Below are 26,473 nucleotides of genomic sequence, written 5' to 3' on the forward strand. Positions count from 1 at the left end.
TCTAGCTCTCATATATTGTTCTTATCATATGTTTGTAATTATCTTCAATTTAGCTGGTAGAATACATTTTTGAAAATTGTGGTTGAAGCTGCATTTATCAATAGTCATATATTAACAATGGATCATATGACGTGTAATGTGAAAGGTATCACTCACGGTGAAGAAGATGTCCAACTATAGGTTCTACTGAGCTTTTTTATTGCCTCAGTCTTACCTCAGTCTCACCACTCTGATAAGGCTGGTCTCCACAAAATTATTTTATATTTTAGGGGGAACCTATTTTGGCATATTTTCATGTTTTCATCAGAATATTTTACTAAATCTAACCAAGTAGTTTTGATGCTTAGACCTACACAGAATTGAGAATGCAGTTTCAAAACGGTAAAAGCCCCACAAGAGGCTAAACACACGTGTAGAAATGTTGATATGAACTGTTTTTTTGGTTCAGAGATGTCGAGATGTAACGTAACTGTGGTAAAGTTATGTGAAGTGTAGGATCCAGCATGTTCTGAGCTCGACCTGGAGACCAGTTTCCTCCTCAACGTCATTGAAATGCAATCCTTGCCAGAGTATTCCTTTAAATGTTGTTATAGAAGCAATGTTGCCTCACTAAAAGGGACAGACTCAACCTGTTTGCCAGCTGGACCTTTAACTGAAACTTGCTGTACATCTACTACCTTTTTAATTCCATCAATTAATTTCATTTCATGAATTCTTATTGAATTGAGAATTAAAACAGATATTTGTTAAGTCAGAGCTCTCTAAAAACACACAAGGAACCAAATCTGAAAGGATCTTGACAGTGATGATTCCTTCATTAAATGTGACCTATATGTGACCTATACCATCTCCCCCTGAGAGCTTCAAACATGCAGAGTGGCTCATGGGTGTGTGTTGTTGCTGAGTTGTTGTCATTTGGGTGTTTATCTGCCAGACAGCCTTCATCTGAGGTGTGACACAACCCTCCGTCTAACATCGCTGCACTTTTCACATTTTGCCTTGGTGCCTATATTTGAGCTTGCCGTGTATTTATAAAAACAGCCCGTGAGTCATCTGTTGGTCCGGCAGAGACGAGGCAGGGCCGACAGTGCTTCTTGTCTCAATTAACTTCAACCTGTTTTCATTTTCAATCAAAAAACAATATTTCCCTCTGGCATGGAGATGAAGTTGAAATACAATAGAAATAATGAAGGAAAGTACTAATGCCTCAATATTGGTTCAGTAAACCATGGTTACTGTTCACCATCGTGTAAAATGTTAAAGGGACAGTGTGTAGAACGTGGTGGCATCTTTAATGAGATTGCAGATTGCAACCAACTGACATTCACTCCTCAATTTCCAAGACGTGAGTCGGTGAGTGCAAAACCATGGTGACGCCATTCTCCTCGCAGACGCCATTATTACAATAATTTAGGAACAACAGAAGTCAGGTTATGTTTATTATATTCCATAAAGATCCCCCTAAATGCTGCACACTGGCCCTTTACATCTTAGTCAAGAATGAAACAGAAATGTAATCATAAATTACTTTTAATTAAGTGGATTAATGCACCTCATTAGTTGTGATTTATTCATTTAGAATTACTGATCATATTTAATGAACACATTTGGTAGGGGAGTCCTCTCAACGACCCCTATTGGTCAGCAAAACCCATCTTGAGAACCATGTGGCCTAGAGACAGTTGGTCAGTAATGTCTCTGGTCCTTTTTAGATACTCAGATAGTTCGCGGTGACCCGGAATGTGCGCAGCGCTCCTCTGTCACCAGAGGGTCTAACCTGGCACGGAGCTCTGCGCGCAGCGCCATCTCCGACTGAAGGGCTGAGGAACCCTGTCCGGCTCCGTCTCTGCAGTTTCTTCCAGACACCAAATGTAACGTCAAACCTTTCGGTTGAGCTATGAAGACAGAGAAAAGCTGTGTGGAGACGCCGGCGACTCTCCAGGAGGTCAAAGACGTGCTCCAAAAACCGGCGCACGGAGACGAGGATGCCCCGGAGGACAAAGACGAAAGTAATTACGTGGATTTGGAGTTAGTGGACGAGAATCCTGGTGGGACAAATCCGGAGAACGACTGTGGCTTTGGTGAAATAAACCACGTGTCTGTCCTTATTAACAGCAGCGGCGCCGGAGGTCTGCGCGGAACGGAACCGATCCAGGAGGTGGCGAATAAAACCAACATTGAAACTAAGACCAAAACTAATTCTGGCATTAAGAAATGTGTAGAAGATGTAAAGGAAGGTCCCTCTGGTTTATCACACCTCCCCTGTCTTAACGCAAAATCAGAGGTTTGCTTCATATCTGGAGACGGAGGCGAGCGCGCCATTACGCAGCCCGATGTGTCTAAAAGAGAAGACAGCCAAACCCCTCCACGAGGTGAGGGATTACACTGTAGTGATAATTATCTGAGCGGGAGGAGTGAGTCGGATGATTTTGAGGAGGAGGATGATGATGTTAGTTTGGTTCTTTCCGACGACTGCGTCCTGTGCGTAACGGAGGATGAGTCCCATTACATTACCACGCACGAGATCCAGCTCTCGGAGCTCTCTGACCACGAGGAGGACTACGACCTCGGGGTGGGCTCCTCCACCAGCTGGGACGTCGAGAATGACAACCAGGTGTACTCTTTTGTGGCTTACGGCTCATCGGAAGGTGCCGCCCGCCAGCCTCGCGCTCAGAGCGCAGCAGCGGTCAGCACTCTGCTGGAAAGTGATCCGCACAACGGGGCCAAGTTCACCAGCTCAGATGAGAGTGTGTCAAAGCCCCAGCAGCAGCAGCAGCAGCAGCAGCAGCAGCAGCAGCAGCAGCAGCAGCAGCAGCAGCAGCAGCAGCAGCAGCAGCACAGCGGCAAGAGTGCGGGACAGATCCACCTGTCAATCAGCACCACTTCTCGAGCTATAAATGACCCTGGCAGCATCCAAGAGCAGGGGAATATCCTTTATCATGCCAAGCGCTCCGGGGGCACGAGTCGCTACGTGTTGAGGGGGGTCGGTGGGAAGGCGCTGCGTGACGGGGCCAAGTGTTTTATAGCCGCGCCCGGACGCTTGCACTTTGGCCGCACACTGAGAGGGAAAGAGGTCACCGGGTACTCCAGCGGTGCGTCCAGTGAGCCGGACGACGCTGACAAGGAGGTGCACAACCTGACAGCCAAAGCCTTCAAGAGCCTGGCATATCCTTACTTTGATGCCATCAATTTCAGCACCTCCAGCGAGTCCTCTGCATCAGAGCAAGGGAAGGGGATAAACAGGTGGGCCACGTTTGTTGACCTGAAGTATGGCAAAATGAACATGTCACGGGGACTGGACCAACGTGGGGGTTCCCATCAAAACTCAGCGGCCTCTTTTGAAATAGCCAAGAATATAGACAATAGAGGTTATAAGGGCATCGCGCTGGCGAGCGTCAAACCGCCCTCCAGCAAGACATTCACTCGGAGTGGCGACCCCCCCAGCGCATCGTCATCAAAACAAATCGAGCTGATGGGGGACTTCAGTCAGGGCCACAGCGGAGTGATTACGCTCACGGAGACTCTGAATTTTCGTTGCAATGTCAATTCAGGAATGTCTGGGGGAGAAAGGATCACTAAGTTTGCACAAAACGCTGCAGGATCACGTTCCACAGATGAAGTAACCAACAGTGTGCCAAGCGGCCAGAGGAGAGGGGCCAGCAAGTCTCCCTCTCACACCATCATGGAAGACACGCACAAGAAAGCCATCTTCGCCTCCAGCCTGATCCAAAATGTGATTTCTAAAAAGATGCAGTTCGAGCAGGAGCGCAAGATGGAACGAGGGGAGATAAGCGAGCAGTGCCCCGTGCAGCAGGAGGGCGACGGCCACGGGGAGCCGGGGAGCCGGGAGCTGCGCAGACAGAGCTCCAAGCTCTCCGAGAGCAGCGCCGAGTACGCCATAATGTGCATGGATGAGTTGGGGGACTTGGTGGACAGCGGCTCGTGTGATACCAGGAGCGACTCTCGGAGACGCGACGAGATGGCTCCCACACCCCAGACTCATTTGGAAACGGCCAATGAAGCTGGGATCGCAGCTAAAAAATGCGAGTTGGAAGCGTCCAAAAGCACGCTGCATCGCAGCCGAAATAGCGCCTTCAGATGCTGGAAGGACGAGGAGCTAGAGTTTCAAAAGGATCATAAAAACCATCAAACTCCGGAGAAGTCGCCCTCGGCTGACGGCAGGGAGGGCGAGGAGGAGCAGTACTCAGCGGGAAGGGGCAAACTGACTAAAATGTCACATTTGTTTGTGCCAAGTATCCAAATGCTATCTGGTGACGGAGAAGCCGGAGAGCAGCTGCAGAACAGGAACTATTCCCCAAATGGAGACGGAGGAGAGATCAAACTGCGCTCTGACAACACGTTATACGTCGCGGACTCAGGGAGCGCGGCGACATCTAAATCTCCGGAAATTAAAATTAATTTAAGGAGCGTTAGAGACAATAAAACGGAACATTTTGGCGTCACCAGGCTGCGCGCTCCTAATATAGGCTGTAACGCAGCCAGCCTCGTCAGAACGGACGACCTAAACTGCCAGACACTGGCTGCAGCTCTGAAGAGTGAGTCGTCAGATAAAGTGCCGCATTTCATGGTTAGAGACATTAGAGACAACAAAGGGAAGCTGCAGACGCCCATTTACCAAGTGAGAGACGTGCGTAAATTGGTCAAAAGTTCCTATCACTTTGTCTCTTTGGATAACAACGAAAATAAATCCGACAGGCACTCGGAGCAAAACAAGCAAATGTCCTCTCGGAATCCTAATTCTGTGTCGCCTATAGTGATCAAATGTCAGTCTGTGAATACAAATAGTAACGGGAAACATTCTGGAAATCTTACCGAGTTATCTAAACAGGAGCTGTTTGACAGGTCGTCTCCAGAGGGCGACAGAAATGCTCAGCTGCGAAAGGCAGCAGGGAGAGCCCCCAAAGGGAACTCCAATGATTCCTCAGATGGAGACATTGGGTTGAGAAGTGAAAGCAGAGCGGCTTCAACAATGCAGGAAAAAATATCGGACATCACAGATAAGAAACCTGAGGGAAAGATTGCGAACCAGGGGGCTTTGGAAAAAATCCAGGCTGCGGTGAAAACCATGGAGCAGCTGTATAAGTTTGAAAAAAATGAATGGAAAAGGAAGAATGAGCCCCATCTCCTGACAGACAGCCACGTGCTCTCCCTGATAGCCAGTGAGGAGCATGGAGGACTTGAGGAGGACGGCGGGAGAGCGTCCAGCGTGGACAGGACTGCCAGAAGAGACTCCTATCTCAACAACGACAAGACGCCACCAGCACTAGCGGCGTCCCCGTGCACTGACAGTCTGCTGTGGCGAGAGGGCAAAGACCGCCCCATGGTCTTCGAGACTCCTGGCAGCCGAGAGGACAGGCTGGTTGCATGGTCAATGCAGGCTGCGGGGAACAAAAACATGTTCAGGTCTAGCCTCGAGCCCCAGCCAAACACCATCACTCAGGCTCCTTTCAGCACCAAAAACTTTGCCCCTAAGTCGCCCAAGTTGCCTGTGTCCTTAAAAGTAAGCCGGACGAAGCCAAGTGTAAATGAAGGATGCAAATCAAAGGAGGTCGAGCGGTCCACACAGGAGCTCTTTAGGGCCTCAGCTGACAACGAGAACTACCTAACCATTCCGGTAAAGTCTCACGCCAGCAGCAAAAAACAAGCCTCGCCTACTGATCAAACGTCAGTGTACTCATTCACCACCCAGACTCAACCAACCACTCCTTCAAGACACCTGGGATCCGGCGCCAGGGTCTATGAAGGCCACAACCAGTCCCCTAAACGCTCCAGCATTGTGATGGACACACGTTCACCTGAGATCCCTCCTGCTACCTTCTACCACTCTTTGCCATTGGGCATATCCACCAATCAGCCTCAGGTGTACTGCTTCTCTCCGGCGATCACCCCTGCTCCCACTCTGGACCCCTTCCAGGCCACCCAGAGGAAGATGCTCCTGGATCCCACCACTGGGAGCTACTACCTGGTGGACACTCCTGTGCAGCCGGCCACCAAGCGCCTCTTCGACCCCGAAACAGGCCAGTATGTGGACGTGCCCATGCCTCCCATGACCCCAGTGCCCATGCCGATCTCACCTTTGGCCCTCAGTCCAGGAGCATACGGACACACCTACATGATCTACCCGGGCTTCATGCCGACACCGTCTGTAATCCCGGCCCGGACGCTGGTGCAGTCGCAGATGTCGATGCAATCAGAGGTGGAAGGCGGAGGGAAAGCCCTGTCACAGCAGGCCGAGGGTGGGTACATGGAGAGTCCCTTCTACATGGCCACTGGGAAGTCTCCGCAGGTGGCCTACGGGGTTCAACAGCAGGCCGCCGCCAACAGGCCGCCGCAGGGCTTCTCCAGCGTCAAGCAGCCTTTCATCAGCATCACCTCCCAGCAGGGGCCCCGGATCGTCGCTCCGCCCTCATTTGACGGGACCACCATGAGCTTCGTGTTGGAGCACAGATGAATGGCTACTTGCCTGGGCAGGTGAGTAGTTCTGGCTGTTAAGCTTTTGCACGTACAGTATCAGCTTTCAGTAGAGGGAACAATTTGTTCATATTAATAATAATAAATGCATTTTGCCATTTAAAGTTCATTAGAAGCATAAATAACCTTTTCTTACAAGATATTCAAACTTGAATGTGCTTTCATTTAATGGTAACATTCATGCATTCTTTTGTCTCCATCAAATCTAGATACGATGCACAAGTGAACAAGTCTCTGCACCTGTTGTTATTATTTTCTGCTTTTGATTTCCAAGATGGAGATGGTACTAGTGTAATAACAATCACAGTAGTTCTACTGTTTCTTCAAATTCTTTGTACGTACTTATTTACAAGATTAATTTGTATTTCTATATTTTAACAGTGTAGTTGTTAATCAAAGCTTGAATGCAAAATCTATGAAGGCCCACTAAATGAGGACGACATTATGAAATAAACAGTTATTTAATTAATATCTAGTTAATATGAATAAAAACAGACAACATACTGTCTATAATAGAGCCATGAAACTGACAAATCCAATACTCATTAAAGCTCACTATTAGTAGATGTTAGAGTTTATTTCAAGTCATTTTTAAAAAACAGACTTGATAAATAACATTGTAATTAACAAAATCACTTGCTGTAAACTTTGTAATTTTATAAGTTGCAGGGTAAAATTACATTTGATAACAGCCATATGTTCTATAAATGGATTAGTTTACAGTTTCAATGTAAGTCTTCATATGATTAATAATTTCACAATGTCCTTTTAATTCATTTTGAACACTGTGTGTCTCCTAGGCCCTCATTTGACCTCAAACACGCCTGTATGTACATAATGGATTGGTGGCACAATGGTGGTGTCAATTTAACATCTCCCCTAAATGCAGATTAGTTGGTCTATTTATGAATTTTCTAGTAGTCAGTTGGAAAAGGCCATTAAGAATGTAACCGATCATGTACGAGGATCCAACGTGCTGCAACAGGAGAAGACACCATGTAAAGTTTGCAACTGAGCACTGGCGTTCGCGCTCACAAGCTGTGAATTCTGATACCGCAGCAGCGATGCAGAGGATTATCTTGATATAAGATTATTCATGGGCGAAGTGTTTGAATGTGCACGGTGGCCATCGTGTGCAGGAGTGAAAGGTCGAGCGGTGGCAGGCATTTGTTATGTGTAAACTCGCACCGCTTCAGCTGCTGCTGGACATCAAGGGGCTGCATGGCAGCTCAGAGTCAGCCAGCTTTTTATAGGACCAGTCATTTAAAGACAGAGAGAGTGAGAAGGCCTCTGATCAGCAATTACATAAACACAACATGCAACATAGCAGCAGGACATTTGGAGTTCCCCTTCTCATCTGAGTGGGCCACATACTTGAGGGTTCAGTTATGTTTATAAAGGAAACTGATAGCTCTAGCTCTAGATAGTCGAGAGGCTGGAGAAGTGGGCATTTGAATGGGAGGTACAGACTGGATGCAAAACTATGTGTGGGGAACGTCAATGATCAATGTTCAGTGTGGAAAGACACCCAAGTGCAATCAGCGGAAGTCAGAGAGACCTCTTTTGTGCTCCAGGGTTTCCAGGGAGTCCAAAACAGAATTAGGTCAAGCTTGACTTTGCTGTCCTTTTCCTTACTTCAAACACACATGCCTCTGTGGAGCGAGAAACACATTGCCTGCAGGTTTTAAAAGTACAGATTGTTTGCAAACATGCAACATTTTGAAACTGAAGGTGCATATGAGGCTGTATTTTTTTGGGATACCTTCGATGTGCAGGTTTTTCATCTAAATAACCAGAAGTATGGAAGTTCAATAACGCGAAAACAATGTTCAATCCAGTTTATTTTGTATAGCAATGAATGACAAGGCCTCAGATCAGGATTTTTCACCCTTTCACGGGGGAAAAAAGTGAAGAAAACCTTCAGGAGAGCAACAGAGGAGGATGCCTCTCCCCGGATGGACATAGTGCAGTAGATATAATGAGTAGTAGCATGGACAACGATCCAGATAACCATGATCCATGAAACCGAAGGAGACAGAGAGGAGGGGCATCAGCAGGGCCATGGTAGGAGGTAGGAGGCAGGGCAGGTGTTGGCAGTGATTAGTCTGCACAATTTGAGCGTAGATCAGTGGCCCCAAAAAGCCCCCCAAAATCGGAGAGTACAGGAAGAAAACCAACCATTGCCTCATGTAATTATATTTAGTTATTTCTCTGATTTTATACTTGGACCTCTATTTAATGCATGGGCACAGTGCTGCTTGATATGTAATGTAGTATAATAATAATATGTGCTCGAACATTCCTAATTTGTGTGTCATACAGGAGGGCTTTACATTACTTTATTTTGTGATTTTCTATTCTGGAAATCTTTTAGTCTGGAAACACTTTGTGCTTAGGTTGGAAAAGTGCTAAATAAATATAATTAGCATTATTACACTAGTTGGCTGCTTATCTCCACGTTCTTATCTTCGACTAAACAGTAAGCAGTAAAAACAATGGCCTATAGATTTCTTAAAAACAATATGACCCTTCCCTGTGTTTAATGTTTCTGTGTGTAGCCTGCCAGGAAACGGCTGCTCGTTCAGCGATCCATCTCGTACATTGAAATCCAGTTCTGGGTGAGCGGTCACTCACGGAGCGGTATTTTTAGAAAATTAAATATCTTTTTTTTACTAAATCTTGTTTGCACTTTACCATATGCTACTGTAATCCTGTAAATTACCCCACTGCAGGACTAATAAAGGATTATTTTTATTTGATCTTATCTCTAACTATATGAGATGGGTTGCTATGACATTTTGTACAGACGTTTACGGTCCCCAGAGGACGTATCCTACTGACTTCAGAGTGGATGTTTGAGTGAAACTGTTGGATGGATTCCCACGACATTTAATACACATATTCATGGTGGGTTGTAATAACTTTGATGAGCTTCTGACGCCACCATCAGGTCAACATTTTAAATTGTCCAATACTTTGGTTTGTGACCAAATGCCTGCAGAACTAATCAGCCTCAGCTCAACTTCAGTAGAAGAAGAAACGTTATTTGTCATAGTACATACATACATGAAATGTATTCTCTTCATTTGACCCATACTTAGTATTTTAAGGAGCAGTGGGCAGCCCCTACTAAAGTGCTAACATGCTGTACATAGTAAATGTTATACCTGCTTAATGTTAGCATGTTGGCCTTGTAACGGTGAGGATGTTAGCCAGCTGACCTTAGCATTAGCATTAATTACCTAATGGCAACTAGAATTAGGCTAATAAAGCTTTAGTCAACAGACAAGACATTTTTGGGGGAACGGTGATTTGAAGGATTCTAGTCGGGTTTCTGTTGGTTTGTCCTTGTAACAAATGACATCGTATTGCAATCCTCTTGTAGTGTTAAGCTGCATCTTAGTTCTATATTTAAGTAACATGTTTGATACCAAAGATATTCTGTATGGTTGTCCGGAGAAGTCGGTCGGGATAACTGAAATAGTGCTTGAATGGTGTTGTTGTTACGTATCTAGTCGCTAGTTCTTTGTTTCCATCGGTGATGAAGTGTACGGTTGTGCATCTCTGCCCTTTGGAGTTCCACAAGGGTAATTTCAGGGACATGTTTTATTATTCGTTTACATGCTCCATTAGGGCATATTATCTTGTCTCTGGTCATTGTTACTTCCTCCACAAAATGACACCATTTGTATAACAACTACTCACTCACTCATATACATATGTACACATATATACAATACATGTGGATTTCACCTGATTATGTGTTTTGTTTTCCTGGTTCCCAACAGGGCTGAGCTCTAACTGGATGCTGCTCTGGCTTTTGGTTTGAGTTGATGGATCAGAGCCCGCATAAAAAACATCTTATTTTCATCTTGTTCCACCTGTGTATAAATATGTGTATAAATATGTATTTCTTGTTTTATAACAACACATTGTAAAAAATGTGAACGACTCCGCTAACACAGTAATCAACCACTACTACATAATCTGGGTTTTAATCTGGAAATTGTTAGATTATGTATTTTTTTGTGATTTTGTAGTTTATTTAATTTTACAACACAATGACAATATTTAGCATATTATCTATACCAGCTTACATTTTCTTACCATCGCTTGTGTGTTGGATTTTAAGCAGTGTCATATTGATTTAAAATTAACAAAAATCAGCATTGTTTATTTTAATTATGTACCTGGGAATATGATTAGTAAATCAACGTGCTGAATTAATAAACATAATACGATTTATGCAATGTCTGTTTTGAACCTTAACAATAATAGGCGTTCTGGGGATTGCTGATCATGCATTTTTCCTGCATATATGAGAATGTTCAGTTCCGTTTTAACCTGCAATCTCATGTACTTTTTATCCCTGTTTGACATGTATATGTACATGTATCACTGTTTAGTAATTTAGTCTTTTGACACTGTCTTACTGGTTTGTACTTAAAATGGTTCAGACTGTGGATCTGCTGGCCAGTCCATCCTTTCCTTTTGAATTAACTGTGTGCTACTTTACTGTCTTTGTAGAAACCCCAGTCCAACCCAACGTCAAGCTTTCTTTTATAACTGCAGTTACAAAGACGATGTTGTTATAAAAAAATACCACCTCATTTGTGAAAAGAGCTTAGTGATTGTTGTTAGAAGTCTTATAAAGACGTGAAAGATATTTGATTATATTGAAATGAATGGATTGTTGTTTTAGTTTGAATTGAGACGTTTGCCTTTTTCCGAGCTGCTGAAATGTTTTCATGTAAAAAATGTTAAATTATGGTCATTGTTTTGGACGTAAATGTTGCTCCATTGCTGCCCATACTGCAGTCTATCCATTTAGTATGACTGTTAGGAACATATTGTACATTCTGATTGGAGAAAGTCTAAACTAAAGAGTCAGTTCCCCAATGTACAAAGACATTCTACATTGTTTTTACTTGTAGATAATTTGTAATAGTTGCTGAGGTATATGGCAGAAAAAACAAAAGATGAATAAACATTTTAAATATAGCAAGCAAATAGATTCCTAAACCTAATCAATAATCCGAGTGCCTGGATTGAAACTAACTGTGAGGCGAAACAAGATTCCAGTTATGGCTAATCAAAGGATTCTGATGAAAAGGGTCATTGTGTTAAGTGACTGGTTATTTACAGTATGCTCAATAAATCCAAAGCATGGATTCATAATCGGCATTAGGAAAACATAATATTATGATGTGTGTCCTCTTGTATGCTGCACATGAGGGACCACGATAGATTTGACACTGAACAAGTCCTATTTGAGTGATTATATGTCATTCATATAAAGTAAAAGCCATGCTTGTTTTTAACAAATGCTAATTCCCTACTTTTATTCTTAAAATCAGATGCATATTGGTGATGGTTATGGTAATGGTCCTGTACTTGTATAGTGCTTTTCTAGTCCGACCACTCATAGCGCTTTCACACTACATGTCATCATTCACACTCATTCATACACTGATTGTTTTCAGCCACAGCTGAACAAAATATTACTTAGAAGGGCTGTTCAGCTCCAACAATTTACCGGCAACTTTGCGAGCCTGAAAACTGGCTTAGCAGCCATGATGTTGGAATGTGTGCTAAATAAGCAGTCGGCGTTAAAGGCTTCTCTGCTGGCTGTGGGCACATATAGACGCTGGGTTAGGGGGGATGCAGGTGGACGTACGCAGGATCATGTTGCAGAGGCCCGACTGTATACACACAGAGGCACTCCCAGTGGGTCTGCAGTCCATTCTATTACAACCAAAGCCCCTCCCCCACCACCTCACCCCACCACACACACACACTCCCAAGTCACCAAATCAGCATCAGAAATGTATTGATTATGAATATATCAAATACCTCTGGGTGACTACAGATTTGTGTTGGGCTAACTTAATATGAATCTGGGAAGGTACAGTCTGGATGGATGATCCTTACTCGAGTGAGTGTTTAATACCAAAGGCTTTAACAGCAGTGAAATAATACCAGATTTCCACACAATGACAACAGCTTGTCTGTACATTCAATTCAGTTTATTTTGTATTGCCCAGAATTACAAACTCGCCTCAGAGGGCTTTACAATCTGTAAACATAGGACATCCCTGTCCTGGGACTTCACACCGCAACGCCTTTCCAATTTCATTACCGTGTTGTCAATCAATCCATCTGAATGCTGCTTCTCTATGTGTGTGCAATGTCCACCATACCCGAAATGTATAAATATTGTAAAGATTTTAAAGATTTTAACTATGTTTGTATCATGTATTAAAGAGCTTTGGATCTGAGCAATAGGAACAAAAAGGCAGACACAATAAACAATGCAGAGCTGTGAATGTGCTTGTGCATCACGTTGTTCTAGGAACTGAATAGCAACGACCTAATTCAAAACTTTTCGACCGGCTTCGATAGCATTTGAAGGCATCTGGCGCGGTTAAATGACGTCACACGCGCGCCACCATAAATACATGTGGAAATTGTGTGTGGCGAAGTTGAACCGCTTATTTAGCTGTTTGGTTTCTTGTCGCTTTGCCGGACTGTCCGAGGTCCTATATCAGAGGACACGCAGCACTGCTCTTCGTTCGGGGTGAAAGAACAACGAAGAGCGTCGCTGTTAAATGCCCCTCACTGCTCTGAACGGATGGCCGAGGAAAGCGAGAGCAGGGAAGCTTCAGCCCAGCGGGAGGACGATGCTGGAGGTACCGAGAGCAGCCAGCAGACGGACCAGACCGTGTCCAAGAGGCAGAGGAAGAAGCTGCTGAAGCAGCAGAAATGGGAAGCAGAGAGGGAACTCCGGAAGTGAGTGAGCTCATTTAACTGCCTGGCTCATGAAGGCAGAGGTTGTCTGTTGGTCCTCTTTAACGACACAGTCAAGTACTATTTCACACGGGGGTCCAACGCCTTTGGGCAAGGGTCACGTGTCGTGGGGTCCAGTTGGCTGTGCTGCTTAAAGTGTGTATTTCGGGGTTCTTGCGCCGGGCATGTAAAACCTGGAAAAGTCATGGAATTTTAAAATTGTTATTTCCAGGCCTGGAAAAGTCCTTAGGGGAAAAAAAAAAATACATGTCCGAAAATCATGGAAATTTGCTTTTTTGTAACCGTGTTTAATTTGCCCATCACACTGCATACAAATCATGAATAGCCATCTTATCGGTATTCTAAACAGAGACTGAATCGATCAAAGTATTGCGTACGCTCTACAGCACCAAATGTGTATTATCTTTGACTACAATACCAGAGTTTTGCAGTATGGTGCCATATCCGTTTGTGTCCTGTGCTTTCTGCTGCAGGCAGAAACGGAAGGAGAAGAAGCAGCAGCGTCGGCTGCAGAGGCACAATCATCCTCATCAGGAGGAGGAGGAGGATGCCCAGAGCGCCAGGAAACGTCTTCGCAGAGAGGTGGCGCCCAGCTCACTGAGGCTGGTGGTTGACTGCAGCTTTGACAACCTCATGCTCATCAAGGTAGAAAAACTATTGGAACCACTGTGGAGGGACACCCACCATGTGTTAAGTAGGAGATTGCCTGAGGTTCAGACTCTCCTGACCGATAATGTGGTTGTTCTACAGGATGTCGGGAAGCTTCACCGACAGGTCCAGCGGTGCTATGCTGAGAACAGACGGGCCTTGCATCCAGTGCAGGTTAGTGGCTGCTGACTAGCATAAAGCAGGAGAAACAATCCTGTCTGACCTAAAGTCACATCTCTCACTTCCCCAGTTGTATCTGACAAGCCTGGGGGGGCAGCTGAAGCAGAGCCTGGACGAGAAGGACAAAGGATGGGTCAACTGGAAGGTAAGCGCTGAAGAACAGAGAACCCTAAGGTCAAGAGAACCTTGACTGTTTTCTGTGTCTCATTTAGCTAATCTGCACAACTTGTAAAATGCTAAATGAGCCATATAACCTTGTTAAAAACACAAATCCTAAGCTTATCTCTAAATGGAATCAAGAAGTTACCCGAGGACAAACATATAATCTAAAGATACTTCTGCTTATAGTCGTGTCATGATTTTGCCATGTGAATGCAGACATTTTATAGTTTATTATTTTGTCTTTGTACTGACACCTGTGGTGATCCTTGCAAGTAGGAAAGAATTGCATCAATGTTCTTGTGGATATGGTCATTGTTCACTCCGCAGTATTACATAACTGTTCATGTGCTCGCTGCTGTTCTGTGCAGGATATCACCATTAAAACGGAGCACTACAGTGAAGTTGTGGCGCAGGAGGATCTGGTGTACCTGACGTCGGACTCCCCCAACGTGCTGGAAGAGCTGGACCACAAAAAGGCCTATGTGATAGGAGGCTTGGTGGACCACAACCACCACAAGGTCTGTCTGGCTTCAAGGTGGCAATGCCCCGTTGGTTGAAGTTCCTGCCAGCTGATTTGAGCTTCCTGTCTGGGTTTTGTTTGCAGGGGATCACGTTTGAGAGGGCGAAGGAGCTGGGGATCGATCACGCTCAACTCCCTTTGAGCAATTTTGTCAAGATGAACAGTCGGAAGGTTCTGGCAGTCAACCATGGTAAGGACCAGTGTTATCTTTGGTCATTGACCATTTTTACTCTGATGGGATAGTGTCCAATAACAGCCGAGCAACCGTAGCTATGCACAGCAGGGCTTCTCTGCATGATGATAAGGGGGGTCGGATGCTAACGCTTCACCTGGAACCTCATCTCTTACGGCGCTCAGGCCAGTTGGTTAAAGTATTGCAGTGGTAGTCTTTGTTCCGCGGCGTTACAGCGCTACGGTGTTCGTGCATACACTGAGTACATCGTAACATCACAATAGTGGATGTTTTGGTGTCAGAGAAAAAAAGCCAAAAGTGCCTATTTGCATTAAAAGCTAATGTTAACAGGGAAGCTGATAACATGAATGAGGTAATCTGTAAACTTTGTTAGATGAAGGTGGCACTGCTGGAGGCAACACGTAATCAACGCACATCTTCAAACGCACCACAACAGTGATGCCATTGTCCCGGCTACCAATAGCTGTATATGTGCAGCCTTGGATTGGAAGGCTTGACGGGTGAAGCTGCAGTACCGCAGGGGGCAAAGAATCAGCTGACCGATGTCGATTATGTCTGTTCTGTGTTGGTTGACTCTTTATCTCCCACCGCCTGCATTGGGTTGTAAAAGTGTGCTTTGGTCCTTCCGTCAGTGTTTGAGATCATCCTGGCTTACCTGGAGAAGAGCAGCTGGCAGGAGGCCTTCTTCACTGTCCTGCCTCAGAGGAAAGGAGCGGTGGCCGTCGGTCAGGACGGAACAGCAGTCCAGGCAAATGAAGAGGAAGATTCAGACTCTGACCCCGACACACCGGACCAGACTGAGAAAAGAACCTAAAACGCCTCAAACGGACAACTTCGAACAAAGTTCACAACATGTAGATATATTGATGCTGAGGCTCAGATGAGGGATGTTTCTGTTCACAAAGCATCGGTTTCTTTGACATTTCTAAATGCTTTTTTTCATTTTTAAAATCAGCTGAGTTTGAGTTTTTGCCTGTAATGGGTACAAATTTAGTTGAACAGCTAATGGAAATTTAAGTTTTTGGCAGAACATGCAGTTTGTTATCATTTCTACTTGAATTGTTGTTCAGTTTTTTCCCCCCAGATTTGAAGCAAGAAGAGACCTGGTGCACTGGCTGACACCAGTAGCATCAATTCTGACTTTATGACGTGTGATGAGTCAAGAGTGTGCTCGAAGACTGTTCTGTAGCCTCACCACTAGATGTTACTAAATCCTCCATGATGACCAGGTCTGGAGAGGCTGGTGCCTAGAGGTGTAAGGTATTTATTATTTCAGTGTGTATATAGTGCATTGTTTAAAAAAAGGAATGAATGAATAATTACAATGTGATATACATAGAGGTGACATTAGGGCCCACAGCATGGGCTAATCTGGCCCTGGATACAAGCAGAGCAGCATGATGCTGCCATGTATGCCATCAGAATACATTGAACTGTGATATATATATATATATATATATATATATATATATATATATATATATATATATATATATATATATATATATATTAGTTTTACATGAAGTTAAAAAAGCTACTTTGGAATTAAAGCTCATCTGATGCAAATGTTAAGATGTCTTCACGTCATAGTGCCTCAGCAACAAATGTTGTGGAACCATGTGACCACAGAAGAACAAAGGCCAATGGGAAGTGTTCTGGAAAGATCATCTTCCAATCAAACTGTTGGTGTCGCAGCTCCCAGAGGTCACTGCAGCGCCGAGTACTTCACAAAAACAAGTCTGTCAATGGATCTTATCCAGAGGCCTGGTCTGATGGTATTTACGTGAAAACATTTCTATCAGGGAGATGTAGCGGCTGTATGCTCACTCTCAGAAGGTTTAGTTCGGAACGAAGGAACAAGCGAGTTGGGCCAGAGGGTCATCACTGAGACTTATGTGTCCCCTAAGGCCTTAAGCCCTGAACCCTCAGGGACTCACTGACGTCCCCTGGCTGAGTGTGACAGACTGAGGGCTGAACATGCTGTGAATACAAATGGATCGCAGCTGACGACAACGTCAGACAATATGGTGGACCCTGGTGGATATTTATCTCCTACTTCTTACTGCCTGCTTTGAACATCATCCAGGCTCTTTCCTCACAAGATGAAAGGTTTGTCAAATAATCTAGTAATTGTTTTTGTCAAAACGGCTTCAATGGCAAAATGAAATATTTGATGAATAAATATATACATATCCTCTGATTTCATGTGTTTTTATTTTCCATATTTAATCCTTAGTGTTCCTAGGTATCAGGCTGAACACCATGTGGTCTTCTTTGTGTGCCCTTTTTTTAAACGTTTTTACGTCTCCCCGCTTCCACTGGTTACCTGTTTAACGGCACATTGCAATGAATTGTGGGTAAATCCTTTGGGCAAAGTCTGCATCCAATGCTGACCTACGGAAAGTGATCAACATGTCAGAGACTCAAACACTCCATGATGTGACGGGACAGAACTAAACCCGCACAGACTAAAGTCTGTGGGTGGAGACTGGGATCGGGCCATAATAATAACAATAACACTTTATTAGTAGCAACGAACCCCGGAAGTTGTAGTGTCCATGGTAACAACGGCAACGCTAAACCCGAAGGAGAGGAGTCTTTATTCGGCTGAAGCTGATCTTTAATCCGATGTCCAGGAAAGCACTGAAGGTGTTGGTCGAGTTAAAGTTCTGCGTGGTGAGAGCTGCTTTCTTCTTCCTCCTCCTTCTCACCTGGCTCTGGATGGAGCGAGTTACTCTGGGTTCTTCTGGAGCACCAGGCTGCATTCTAATCCTTGTTACTTCAATTGTACATTTAATCAATTCTGCATAACTTACCTGTTCTGACTGTCTGCCTGTCGGTCTGATATATAGCTTTAGCATTTGGTTTAGTAAACAGCAGAGGTGTCAAGTAACGAAGTACAAATACTTCGTTACTTAAGTTAAGTAAACATTTTGGGTATCTATACTTTACTGGAGTATTTATTTTTCAGACGACTTTTTACTTCTTCTCCTTACATTTTCACGCAAATATCTGTACTTTCTACTCCCTACATTTTAAAAATAGCCTCGTTACTATTTAATTTTGGTTTGTTTTCATTCCGGCTTGTCATCGTTCAAAAACACACACAAAAAACTCTCCGCCCCGTGGCTCACTGTACTTTCGGGTAAATGGTTACAGTACGCCGTAAACAGGTTACGCTTGCGCATGCGCGACTCTACGCGATTTTTTTGGCGTTTTGCCAGCTCGTCTTTTCCTGCTGTTGCGTTTCTCAAAATAAAAAAAACAGATCTAAGCTCAATATTGAGCATGAATTGAGAGAGGCTGTATCAAATATACAACCCCGTTTATAACATATGTGTCAACGAAAGCAGGTCACTGCTCCACTAATACTGATACAACGTGATGGTTCACATATCTGCACTCATTCTGTTTTGTTTGGCAAAAAAAATGAAAAGCTTATTGTTTTCCACAATGAGCTATTTAGTAGTAGCTAAATATTAGTTATTTTTTGCACAGATAGAACTTACACAAAACATTGTCTGATGGGGCAATCTGATTTACTTGTAAGTGCTTGCAATTGTCTTTATTCTGTTACTTATAAAAGCACAGATGAGTCACACAATTATGTTATTTACAGAAAAAGTTTGAGAACCACGGCTTTAAGTGTTTGTGTCGGAGTCGCCGCCGCCGCCTATTTTGCACTATTACAATACTTATAGGCAACTAGTTATTATGTCTTCCGCTCCATGAAACGCATGTTAATGCTCAGTAGTACACATGTGGTACTTTAATGTATTTGCATTGTAATAAAATGTGATCATTTTAAATGGGCATATATGCAGCTGAAACGGGTAGCCTAGTGCATCCCACATTTTTCAACATAACATTTTAAAACATTATAGTCATTACGGCCTTTATAAAAATGATTGTTTTGGGGGGAGGTGGGGTAGTGCACTATAGGCCCCTGAGACGTGGCTTAAGAGTTTGTCCTTAATGGGGAAAAAAAATCCCCTTACATTACTTCTACTTTTATACTTTTAAGTAGTTTTGAAACCAGTACTTTTACACTTTTACTTAAGTAAAAAGCTTGAGTTGATACTTCAACTTTTACAGAAGTATTTTTAAACCCTAGTATCTATACTTCTACTTGAGTAATGAATGTGAATACTTTTGTCACCTCTGGTAAACAGCGTGTTGCTGCCTTTACTCTTTGAAGTAAATGATCTACTTATTCCACTCACTGCCTGCAGCCTGAACAGACTATATATAAAAAGGCCTTTTCGTCAGTCTCAGAAATATGCATTGGATGTGAATGAGAATCTGTCCTTGTCAGCATGTCTGAGGCCAAAAACCATCATCCTCACCAGTTGATCCATAGAAGACAAAAGTGCATTTGTTTTGCTGCAGTTATATCGAAATAAATAAAATAAAGAATATGTGTAAATGCAGAATTGAATGAAGTTAATAATAGTATTATTTTAAACATACAATATGTAAACATATAAATGAGAAGAAAATACACAAATATGTAATGTAAAATTACATTGCAACATTGACATATTTGATGTCTTAATTTCATTTTGGATGACAATTAACCATTACATTAAATTATTTACATTTATTTGCTTCCATTTTTAATTGTGTATTTATACAATTTATTTCGGCTCCGAAAACCTTCCAAACATAAGAAGACATAGAAAAAAAGGTAGAACACTGTTCTTGTATTGCAAAGTGCAATGTCTTCATCCAATACAGAATACATGAGTTTTTTTTCCAACCTGAATCAACACCAGAGGGAAATAAATATGTGAATAAAGGGAGAGACAACGCTAGTCCAACTCAACCAGAAGTGGCCTTCAGTAATGATCACTCTGAGTGAAAATGGCTCAGGAAACGTCCACATTTGACTTACAGTATAACCCTATTGAATCCTCCACTGCGCTTAGGTTTCTTGTCCTGGAGTCCATCTGCCAGCCAAGGATGAGATCTACCTCAGCATGTGCTTCATGGGGCAGTACTCAATGTCTCAATGTCTCCCTGCTGTCTTTCCTCTGCCCTTTCATGAGAAGATGACATTTGAAAAGGTACGTCTTTACTTCTGAGAGGATTGAAAACTAGCTGACGTGTAATAAAAGAAATGTGGAAAAAAGTTAGATATTTTCATTTTCCATAAAGTTAGTTGTATTTAATACCATACATTAACTTGACTGTACTCGACAGGACTTACCAACAACAACTCTAGTAGATATAGAACATTCATATTGTTTGTAAAATAAGGAAGATATAGAATAGCATAAAAAAACTAAACATGAATATTCATTTTTTGGTCTAGATTTTCCGGCATGCAGTTGACCCTGGAGACATCGCTGTCATGCTTGAATGTAAGTACATTTATATTTGGTTAGCTGTGTAGCCGATATTCTTATTTCTTTTTCAGACATTATCCCATCTCAGATTTCTATCTTCATAAATGAATTGCCTGTCATGTATTTTCTCTGGTTGTTAAGAGGCCAGCCTCAGCTTCTGACACTTGACACCTTTTCTCGTCAGATGAGACGGTCACTATCGAACTGGTGCAGCTGATTCCTCCAGGTGAGGTCATTTGTCTCTATATTCATACTTCCTTGTTCCACTGGTTAGAAATATACCGGCAAGTAGCGCTGCAGACACTTTGACCTGAACGAGCAGGTTACGGCCCGGTGTAGCAGAAGTGTGTTTGTGTTTGCAGCGGCGGACCCTCTGGCCTGCTTTGAAGAAGATGCTCGACGTTTCTTATTCCCAGAGCCCAAACTGGTTCCCTCCTCTTCTGGAGTGGACCGAGAGGTTCTGATGACCCGAGCACGTCACTTTCCAGTAGGTCCAACCCTCTGACACTTATAATGTCTATTTCCAGCATGTGGCTTAAAGTTATGTGGAGCCTGTTCACATGGATGCATCACTAGCACATTATTACGTTTCCTTGGCCACATAGCGGTCTATAAGTGTGATGTTTGCAGTTATATGTAATTATGGCACACATATTGCTTCTCTTTTTCTTTTCCAGGGTATCGCTCCAAGGTTAGAGTTTTCCACCAAAACGACCATCGTTGAGTGCTCAGCTGATGCAGAGATCAACATTTACCCCAACGTACCCATGGTAAAGACTGCATTTCATGGCTCAACATTTATGTAGATGATGCATGATAGTTAAAAACTGCATCATACAATATCTGGAGTGACCACATTAACTGAACCAAATTAGATTTCTGTCAGCAGCAGACCCATGATACAGTCCACTAGAGTCTTTTACCGTTTCCTTGAATTCAAAGTGTGACCTTTTTTTTTTTTAAAGGAGACATATCATGCTCATTTTCAGGTTCATACTTGTACTCTGGGTTTCTACAAGAACATGATTGTTTTATTCCCTTCACCTGCCCCCAGACACTCCCACGTGTGTCTCCTGATTAATTAATTCCCTTCACCTGCTCTCAGCCACTCCCCTCCCATGTGTGTGTGTGTGTGTGTGTGTGTGTGTGTGTGTGTGTGTGTGTGTGTGTGTGTCCTGATTGTTCATGCCCTACACCTGTGTTTCCCCTCTCTTATATATATACTCCCCTGTTTCCCCTGGTCCCCTGGCAGATTGTCTTTGTATCCTTGTATGTGTGATCGCTGTCAAGCCTTTGGAGTGTCTGTTTCCCTCGTGTGTTTACTTTATCAAGTAAAGGACCCTTTTCTCAATGAATGTCAGATATAATAATGATATCCGTGGAAAGTGTAGGTCACAGTGAATAACTAACTTGTGTGTTCATATTTGACTGACTTATGACACCTGCTAACTGTGGTGATAAGTGGGTAAAACTACAACAACTTCCCCTTGTGAACACGTCACACACTCCCCTTCCCCTAACAGTGTCTTGGCCTCACGTCTCTCCCTCTGAAGACCTTCAGCTTTCTCAGAGTGAGAAAACTTCTGGTTTAGACAATCTCAGGCCATAATGTACGAGAAGCCATTGCAAGGATGGTGGTGGGACAGGTGGGATGTGGTCCCTTCTTCAAAGCCTGTCAGCTGAGTTGTGAACAGACATATTTGACAGCAGAAAGCATGATTGGATTACCTCCCTTGACTTGCATTTCAAAATTTAATATTTGATTAGATAGTTCTGAAACATCCACTCTTCTGTTTCCAGCGGCCAGTGATGAAGAGGAACAGGAAACACTCCAGCAGACCCAGGAGCTCCTCCCCTCAGAGGAGCCAAACTCTAACCCTTGGAAGGAGGCGAGGTGGCCGTCCGAGCAGCACCAGGTCCCCGTCATGGGCCCACAGAGCCCAGTCCCTGTCCCCTCTGAGAGCTGCAGACACACAGCGCCTGGCCCGGCTCAGCCTGGACTCTGCAGCTAACTGGGACACAAGCAGCACCTCCCGGCCTGTGAGGACAAACAACACATATTTAATCAAGGATTCACAATTGATTTGTTTAAACGTTGTTGCCATTTCCAGCCACAAGATGGCAGAGAAGAGCTAAGCTCCATGCAGAAGCTATTTCTACAACTCTGAGTGTTCTCTTAACTTGTCTAATCTAATACAAATATCACTGATCTTTCTCCTCTTCCATGTTATGGGATGTTTTACCATGGAGAAGGTTTGACAGTCAGTAACAAAAGCATTGTATAATAATAACAACATAATCTGAGGGGATGAGGTGGATACTTCCAAGATGTTTAAAAAGGTCATATACTACAGATCCACCACTCAAACATAATTTACACATAAGAAATGTCCATGCCATAACTGTAAATGCACCCAAACTCATGTTGATTTCACTTTATTTATTTTTATATTGCACACTCAGTCCTCCATGTGACCCACCAAAAATCAGCTCTCTGTGGTCGTGTATTGAAAGCCTGTTGTCAAGAACAGTTGGAACCTGTTTGTCTTGTGGATAACAAGGGATTACTGAGACATTTATAACCCATAAACTATGCATTTTGACACCCTTGGTGTGTTTTGAATGTTGTCCAACAGGGCAGGGCTCCCGTCATGCTTTGGGCGAGCTAAATGTATCAAAAATGACGGTAACTTACTCTTTCAAGATCAATCACGTCTCTTGGTCTTCACCAGAGGATTTTTATACCTGACTGACGTCCCATACTGAGTCAGGTGACGGCGACTGAGCCATCTCCAATAGTTCCGCTGATAAGAAACATGACATGTCGTTGAAAGCTCTGGGGAAAGTTATAGCTTTACTTAATTTTGTTTTGTCAAGGAGCTGTAACGTTGCCACGGAGACTGTCAGTTCGCTAGGGGCTCTGCCTTTCTTATCACCTTTTCATATTGTTTATATTTTCCCATCAGCGACCAACAGTTCCAGTTGTGTCCACAGAATGTGTATGACTGGTGTGTTCTGGCTTTGACTTTGAGAAGAGGAGATGCACCAATACCTTTAGTTGGACTGAAGGATGAATAAAGACGGCAGGCTGGACGCTACAATACACAGAGACAGGCATTCTATCAGCCAACACAACACACGTTACGGGCTCTTTAACTCAAGGTTGGCTGTTTGCTGAGGTGTCTAAACTGTTGACGGTTCTGTCATTTGTCTTCAAGCAAGCTTGTGTTGTTCGGGACCGCCTGTACTTAATTGATCTGTTCCAGAATACTTAGGAAGATCATTTGGAACACTTCATGCTATATTGCTCATGATTGAAATCAGCCATATCAGACCAAGGAGAAGCAAAACCCCTGAGTTGAATTGAATTGACCAAGGGAATTTCTCATTTGTGTTATTTGTTCATTCAAAGGTTGTATGGTCTCACTTTAAAGTTAAAGATACAGTTTGTGATTTTCCCTCCCATTCTGATGTTTTGACATTTGGGTTAAGTCTCAGAGGACTGAGTGCACATTTAGGGATTGGTTGGTGGTACCAAATCTAAAATCCGTCTCCATTGCTAAATATTATCTTTCAAGAAACACATTCGCTGCTCGGAACATCGTCTATATTAGTTGTCTCCCATTTTCTTATCCCAATAAAATGGTCCAACCCTCTTGGTTGTGAACATTCTTCTCACCGTGTCATCACTCTCCCGTGTAGATTCTGACTTCTTGGCCTGGAGCCCGTGGTTCTTGCTCGCCCCAGCGCTCTCCAGTGTTTACCAACTCCTCTTCACCTTCGACCAGATCTTCATCCAAAGGTAGAACCCACACGTATGATGCTACGTATGATCCCCAACAACTGACCATAAGAGCTTGTAAAGTGTAGTGTTATTGTTATACTGCTCTGTTGACATGACTGTAACAAGCTGAAACCTACTCACAGTCAACTTTCTGTTCTTCTAATCTGTTAAAAACATTTCCCCCTCTTTTTATTGTTCTAGTGAGATTTTCTCCAACTGCCATGCAGAAATCCTCCTTCAATGGTTTGGTAGGAAACTATTTGTATATTTTATTAATATTATTTTGGCTTCTTAGACAGGAAGTTATGTGATTTATCAGATGAAATACAGAGCTGGAGTCAGGATACGGTTAGCCTAGCTTAGCATAAAGACGGGATGCATGGGGAAACAGCTAGCTTGGCTCTGTCCAAAGTTTAAAAATACAACTACCAACATGTCTAAAGGTCATTGAATCTCATTTATAAAAAAATCAACACTTGAACTGAAATGTACAAACCTCAATTGGTACTTGAAGAATCCCTCCTACATCTCAGCTAATTGGGCGGCTGTAGCTCATGAAACCACAAGGTAGCTGGTTCGATCCCCCATAATTTGCATGTCGAAGTAAGACACTGAACCCCCAGTTGCTCCCCGGGCGCTTCACAGCAGCCCACAGCTCGTTATTCACTGAGGATGGGTTGAAATGCAGAGACCATGCAGTGTTGATGCGGCACAAGACCCCAGGAAGATCCACCCGGATGGTGGAAATAGTTCCAGCAAGTTAACTTCCGCTCAATCACAAATAATTGATTTGACATTTGACGTTTGTTTACAGATTAAATAAACATTTTTAGAGATGTTAGACGATGTATTGTTGAACTCAGCTCACTGTTTCCCCCTGTGTTCAGTCTTTATGCTGACCTCAGTCATCTCCTCTTGCTCTCAGAAAGAAAACAGATTATCAAATTGCCAACAAGTTGAACAATTCCTGAAAGGTACAACATGGGACTTCTAATTATGGGATTGGAACCTGTAATCATGTTTTAATACACCGCTATACATTTAAATTATGATTTGAGAAACACACAAGTATATAGATTTGGTATCTGTAACAATCATATAAATATATCACACATTTAAGTTGTCAAAAATCACAGATGTAGCCTTTAACTGCAATTGAGACCATAATCAAAGGGTGATATAAATCCATTGCTGAGGAGCAGATGTATTAATGTTATGGTGAAAAGAAACTCCTCTCTGCTTCCATTGGTAGGTTGGTGGGATATCAGAAGACGACTCCAGTTCTTCAGAGACAAATTACCCTCTTGATTACCAGCAAGGTCCTGAACCTTCAGGGCTGTGGCGTTCTTACAGGCAACAGACCAGGCACAGCAGGTCCTTTTCCTCAACATTCATAATATAAGCATGCACCTCATTACATAGGTGGAGAATATAACCACAAAATATCTAAATGAAATGAAAGCCTATCGGTTTGATGTCCAGGTCTCAGTCCAGCTCTCATAGAGAATGGGAAGAGGTCCAAGCACGTGTTCGGGGACTCCTTATGACACCAAAAGCTGTATGCAGACTTGCCCATGTAAGTAATAGATAAATATATATATTAGAGAGATTTTTTTTCTCAGAAATATATCTCATATTTCAGTGAGAAGCCTCTGTTTTCTGATCTGCCTCTGTTTTAATTAGATGTTAAGTCAAACTCAAAACTTCCTTCATAGTCCTGTTGTTCTGGATGTTCCATGTGAACCTTTATAGGTAATTTCACCCCTCTGTGTAAAAAGGATTTTGCCAAATATGCAAGTTTGTCCTTTAAAGTGTCTTTGAGGTCAAACCTATCCCTGGGAATTTTAGCACGAGTTCACCACTTTACTAAATAACTCTAGGAATACAAACATGATCCCAAATCAACGATACCACAAATAAAATATGACATTGTGTTTTAGGGGGTCACACACTCTGAGGTAGACGAGGTTTTAGCCCGGAGGCCCATCTCTCCAGGTCCACCATGACGACTTGTCCAGGCTCTGGAAAGGTGAGGTGAACTCACTGTTTTCAAGAGGTTCACTTTTCACTTGAATAAAATGCTGCCTCAGGGGGGCTGAATTCTTCATCAGCAGCTCTTCCTTACTCTCCAAGTCCTCGTACACCTATGAATCGATACCAAAGCCACTGATGGACATCGCAAAAAAACCCTGCAAAGCCTGGCCTTACAAGAACATATAAGTCAATTTTAACTGTTTATAACACAATTTAACTATAAATATTAACATACACCATCAATATGATTCGAAGGACTCGAAAGTGACTCGAGAGAGCTCCCCAAGTTATGAATGTATAATTTT

At 43.2% G+C, this 26,473-nt stretch overlaps 3 protein-coding genes across 3 annotated transcripts; all 3 read left to right on the forward strand.

The window, feature by feature from the left end:
* Window positions 1-1,897: 1,897 nt before the first annotated feature.
* On the forward strand, window positions 1,898-11,750 carry cUnh4orf54 (chromosome Un C4orf54 homolog; the record flags this gene model as incomplete). Its single annotated transcript, XM_079215356.1, has 2 exons — window positions 1,898-6,492; window positions 10,281-11,750. The coding sequence occupies one exon, from the start codon at window positions 1,898-1,900 to the stop codon at window positions 6,470-6,472; it is 4,575 nt and encodes a 1,524-aa protein (XP_079071482.1). The 3' UTR covers window positions 6,473-6,492; window positions 10,281-11,750.
* A 1,373-nt stretch (window positions 11,751-13,123) lies between these two features.
* Window positions 13,124-16,384, forward strand: trmt10a (tRNA methyltransferase 10A; the record flags this gene model as incomplete). Its single annotated transcript, XM_079215668.1, has 7 exons — window positions 13,124-13,281; window positions 13,773-13,944; window positions 14,050-14,121; window positions 14,198-14,272; window positions 14,658-14,807; window positions 14,894-14,999; window positions 15,635-16,384. 7 exons carry the CDS (start codon window positions 13,124-13,126, stop codon window positions 15,814-15,816), a joined length of 915 nt encoding a protein of 304 aa, XP_079071794.1. The 3' UTR covers window positions 15,817-16,384.
* Window positions 16,385-17,630: 1,246 nt separating this feature from the next.
* spata6l (spermatogenesis associated 6-like) lies at window positions 17,631-26,140 on the forward strand (the record flags this gene model as incomplete). Its single annotated transcript, XM_079215669.1, has 11 exons — window positions 17,631-17,678; window positions 19,931-20,068; window positions 20,317-20,365; window positions 20,535-20,576; window positions 20,713-20,837; window positions 21,028-21,120; window positions 22,151-22,390; window positions 23,569-23,575; window positions 24,053-24,152; window positions 25,617-25,710; window positions 26,075-26,140. The coding sequence occupies 11 exons, from the start codon at window positions 17,631-17,633 to the stop codon at window positions 26,138-26,140; spliced, it is 1,002 nt and encodes a 333-aa protein (XP_079071795.1).
* Between the last annotated feature and the right edge of the window lie 333 nt (window positions 26,141-26,473).

This window comes from Taurulus bubalis (assembly GCF_910589615.1).
Source record: "Taurulus bubalis genome assembly, chromosome: 3".
Classification (NCBI taxonomy): Eukaryota; Metazoa; Chordata; class Actinopteri; order Perciformes; family Cottidae; genus Taurulus; species Taurulus bubalis.